Source organism: Peromyscus californicus, unplaced genomic scaffold (genome assembly GCF_007827085.1).
Source record: "Peromyscus californicus insignis strain IS unplaced genomic scaffold, ASM782708v3 Scaffold_7__1_contigs__length_154581171, whole genome shotgun sequence".
Taxonomy (NCBI): Eukaryota; Metazoa; Chordata; class Mammalia; order Rodentia; family Cricetidae; genus Peromyscus; species Peromyscus californicus.
Window position 1 is genome coordinate 65,402,596 of NW_026294595.1, and position 4,454 is coordinate 65,407,049.

At 33.5% G+C, this 4,454-nt stretch overlaps 1 protein-coding gene across 1 annotated transcript; it reads right to left on the minus strand.

Annotated features, from left to right (window-relative positions):
- Nucleotides 1-720: 720 nt before the first annotated feature.
- LOC128101348 (olfactory receptor 4A15-like) lies at nucleotides 721-1,671 on the minus strand. Its single transcript, XM_052724405.1, has one exon. The coding sequence runs from the start codon at nucleotides 1,669-1,671 to the stop codon at nucleotides 721-723; it is 951 nt and encodes a 316-aa protein (XP_052580365.1).
- Between the last annotated feature and the right edge of the window lie 2,783 nt (nucleotides 1,672-4,454).

Genomic DNA, 4,454 nt, shown 5'->3' on the forward strand with positions numbered 1-4,454 from the left:
TTATACTATGAAATAAAAAGTCAAACTCATATGACAAATATTCCATGTACTCAATCATATATGGATTACAGAATTTTTTTAGATACTGCTAAGTAAACAACATTTTTGAATCTCAACTTAGAACTTTATTGAACTGGCTCCTTGGACTAAAGAGAACAAAATCTCCAAAGACATACATTTCAGCACATGAACATAAATACGTTTTCCTATTCTGACCACTCACACAAATGGTGAGGTGAAAATGTCAATTAGCTTCATTAAGACTTTCTATAATACATGTACACATCAAAGCATTATCTTTTAATTTATAAATATACACAAATATATAAAAAAAGTTTAAATTCATGAAATAAATTGACAATATTTAAAAAGACAAAAGCCTAGCCCATAAAAGAACTTGCATTAAGCCAGGTGGTGGTGGTGTATGCCTTTAATCCCAGCACTTATGAGGCAGAAGAAGGTGGATCTCTGTAAATTCAAGGCCAACATTATAAAGGTTTTTTTTTTTTAAACCTTGTTTAAAAACAAAAATAAAAAAATAAAAAAACTTACACTAGTGTATATTAAGCCTGTAGAATAGTCTTGGTTTTTAAAGATGAAGCATAATCCACTTAAACATGAAGACCACTGTTTCAGAACAAAGAAATAACAAAAGAGAATAACAATGAAAATGTAAATGCTTCAGGGCAATTGTCCATTGCTTCCATGCAAGAATGAATGTCATGTTCTACAGGAAGAATATAGCTCTCCTACTAAAGTAATTTTAGTGCTCCAAAGTCTTCTCATGGCATTTTTCATTTCTGCATTCCTCAGGGTATAGATTAAGGGGTTCAACATAGGAGTAATTAAAGTTAATACCACAGTCACAGACTTATCTATGGGAAATGTGGAAGTAGGCCTTGCAAACAAGAAGATGCAAGGAACAAAGAATAAAATGACCACAGCAATGTGGGATGCACATGTATACAAAGCTTTGCGCTTCCCTTCCAGACTGTGTGCCTTAAGGGAGTGCAAAATGATTCCATAGGAAACTAGAAGAATTAGGAAGGTGACAGTACAAATTGCCCCTCCATTAGCTATCATACAGAGTCCAATGAGATATGTATTGGTACAAGCCAGTTTTAGCAAGGAATAAATGTCACACAAAAAGTTGTCAATGATATTTGGACCACAGAAAGGGAGCTGATAAATGAAAATAAACTGAATTAAGGAGTGAACAAAGCCCCCAATCCAGGCCCCCAACAGCATGAGAACACACACCCGCCTGTTCATGATAGTCAAATAATGAAGAGGTTTACAGATGGCCACATAGCGGTCATAGGCCATCACCACCAGAAGAATGACCTCAGCTCCAGCAAATAAATGATCAATAAAAACTTGAGTCATACAAGCCTGGAAGGAAATGGTCTTTGTTTCATAGAGCAAGTCAACGATCATTTTGGGAGCAATGGCAGTAGAATAGACAGTATCTATAAAAGACAAATAAGCCAGAAAAAAGTACATAGGAGAGCCCAGGGACTGGCTGGCCATGATGGTCACCATGATGAGCAGATTGCCCATTACTGTCACAATGTAGATTAGCAAGAATGTGACAAACAGAACCTTTTGGCCCTCAGGGTTCTGGGTGAGGCCCAGGAGGATGAATTCGGTTACATTGTTCCTCTTTTCCATAAGTTCTTCTGAAGGGTTTTAACTCACTCAAGTGTCAAAGCCTGCAGATAAAAAGCACATGCTTAATTTTAAAGTAATTCTAAGTCCCATGACCAAAAATCTATGACTAGGTAAGTGCTCTCATGGCATAGTATAACCTGTCCCCTAAATTCTTATCTTTATAGCCATACACTAGTATATATCTCAGACCTTAACTGAAAAGCTTCTTTTTACAGTAGATAAAAATTCACACAGAGACATGCAACTGGTGGACTATGTAGATAACTGGAGATTGTGGAGTCTATCTCTAATTGGGACATATAAACCCTGTCTTCAAGGATATTTGCAGAAATGGGACCGAAAGTTATGAGTCAGAGGTAGTGGAAGTCTGTAGTGAAATAGTGTTTGCCAGACATGATAGGAGCACTACACACATGAACTCACAGTGGGTATGACTATATACACAAGAACTATATGTAATCAAACCAGTAAAATCACAGAATGAATATCAAAGGGGCTCATAAATTCCCACCACTAACTGAGAAAGTGCTTGTACACTGCTCACATGAGAAGCACCTCAGAAAATGCGTGTTTGGATTACTCTCTCACTCTCTCTCACCTTGTTTTCACAAACATCCTCCTTCAGACACTGTAATGAAACTTCAGGATGAAAGGATCTTCTGAGTCCCAAACACTGCTTTCTTTAGACAGTTCCCCACAAAGACTAGAAGCTGTGGTTTATGTATACTTCTTTGTTTTCTCAAAACCCTTTTTAAAAATTATGCATTTTATTTAATCAATATTATATTTTATGAAATAAGAAACATCTTACAAATACTGGTGAGGCTTCCAGATTTTTATGTACTCAACCAAATAAATTGTTAATGGATGTTTTAAACATGTGAATCTGATTAATGGCAAATAAAATAAATAGAATATAGTTGCAAAAGTCAGTGTCATATGAGAGAAACAAACTGCATACTGTGTGAGTAGATGAAATACTAGGAAACACTTTCAAACTGCAGTTTTCTGCAAGTATAGATGATGAAATTTACATTTTAATGTAGACACTTTTGAAACACATGAGGAAAGTCTTTGCCTGCACATTCCTATTTAATTACTTTATAGGCAGAGTTATATCCTTTGAAAATAGAATTCTTCTCAAATATAAAACAATTATCATGAAACTAATATATCCATGACATAAACTCCAATTAAAAATTAAATATTATCATTGGATTTCTCATCTTAAATATGAACTTTTAAATGTCATGTGTTTTCTTACTCAGTTTCTTTGAAGTAAAGAAAATATACTATCTCTAAAACCTGTAAGTGTCCAAATGAACATGGTGAAAAATTAAGATAAGCAGTTGACAAAGAAAGTAGATTTCCTGTGTCATGCATGGTTATTGCCAATTTTGCTTTGCCTTAGTGAAAAAGAGCACCTGGAACTTTTTAGATGTTGAGATACAATTTCTGATTTGGATTATCAATCTCCAGAATCTATACTGAACAATCATGTGACCTTTGGTTAATTACACAATATCATGTATATTATGAGAACCATAAAACATCTAACATATAGGGAGTGTCAAGGATTAAATGCAAATATAGTTTGAAGAAAATTACCTGGCATGTATGCACTTAAGTAAATTCAGAGTATTATTTATTGTGATCAATTTCTGCACATATTTTTAAAAGCCATGATTTATATAAAAAAGAGGATATACAAGAATCTCCATAGGGCCTTCAGCTGTAATGACTCAAGGGGGAATTTCTATTGGATGGCTGGATGGATATCTTTATTGTGTACAGTTGTGGGGGCTGCCTCTTCTTTTCACACACAGCTCTATCAGGAAATTTATTGTATTGCTTTTTCTATGCATTGCTATGGTCTTTGAAAACTTATTACAATTAAAATTTGTAAAGCTATGGAATCAACTGAGTACATAAGTTTTTAAGACAATAGAAATGAAATCTTTAAATTAAGTAGAAACAGATGGTGCATCTTGAAGATTCCTGCAGAGTTTAGAATTAAATGATCATAAAAATCTTTATCCATTCTGATAAGTAAATATAACTCCTTGAATACTTTAGAAATAATTTTTTTGAGTATGACTTTCATATTTTGTAATTTTCTAGTAATTTCCACACCAAAATCTCTTCATGCCAATAAAAAAAATGAAAAAATAAACCAGAGTAAAATTTAACTGATGTTGAAAGAAGAATTATTCACAATAGGCAAAAAATAGTAACAAATCACCTGCCCATCAACAGACAAATGAGTAAACACACTATGTAGCACACACTCATAAGTTTAGCATCGAGGTAGTGTTCAAGGACAGCCTTCTTACCCAGTTGGTCTTTATGCCTGTGCAAAGGGCATAATTTCTGAACCTATAAAGTGGGAAGAGTGAGGGAAGAGATGAGTGTATATTCCATTTCAAAAATAAGTGTACTTAAGAGGTGAAACTTTTAGAAATTATACCAAATTATTAAATCAGAACAACACAAAGGAACTGATACTTTATGATCTTACCTCTGTGTAGTGCTTCATAGAAATAATACAAAGTTTAGGGTTGCTTAGGGATGGAGAGTTATTGTTTTGTGGGGTAAAGAGTATAAGGATGAGATGGAATGTAATGATATAGCATTGAACATGATACAGCATTGAATATATTGTTTGCATTTACCACACTAAATAGAAATGACTTCTACAATTTAATTGTTGTGTTTTATATATATATATATATATATATAATTTATTCATTTATTGAAAATATATATTTAAATAAAACTTCCTC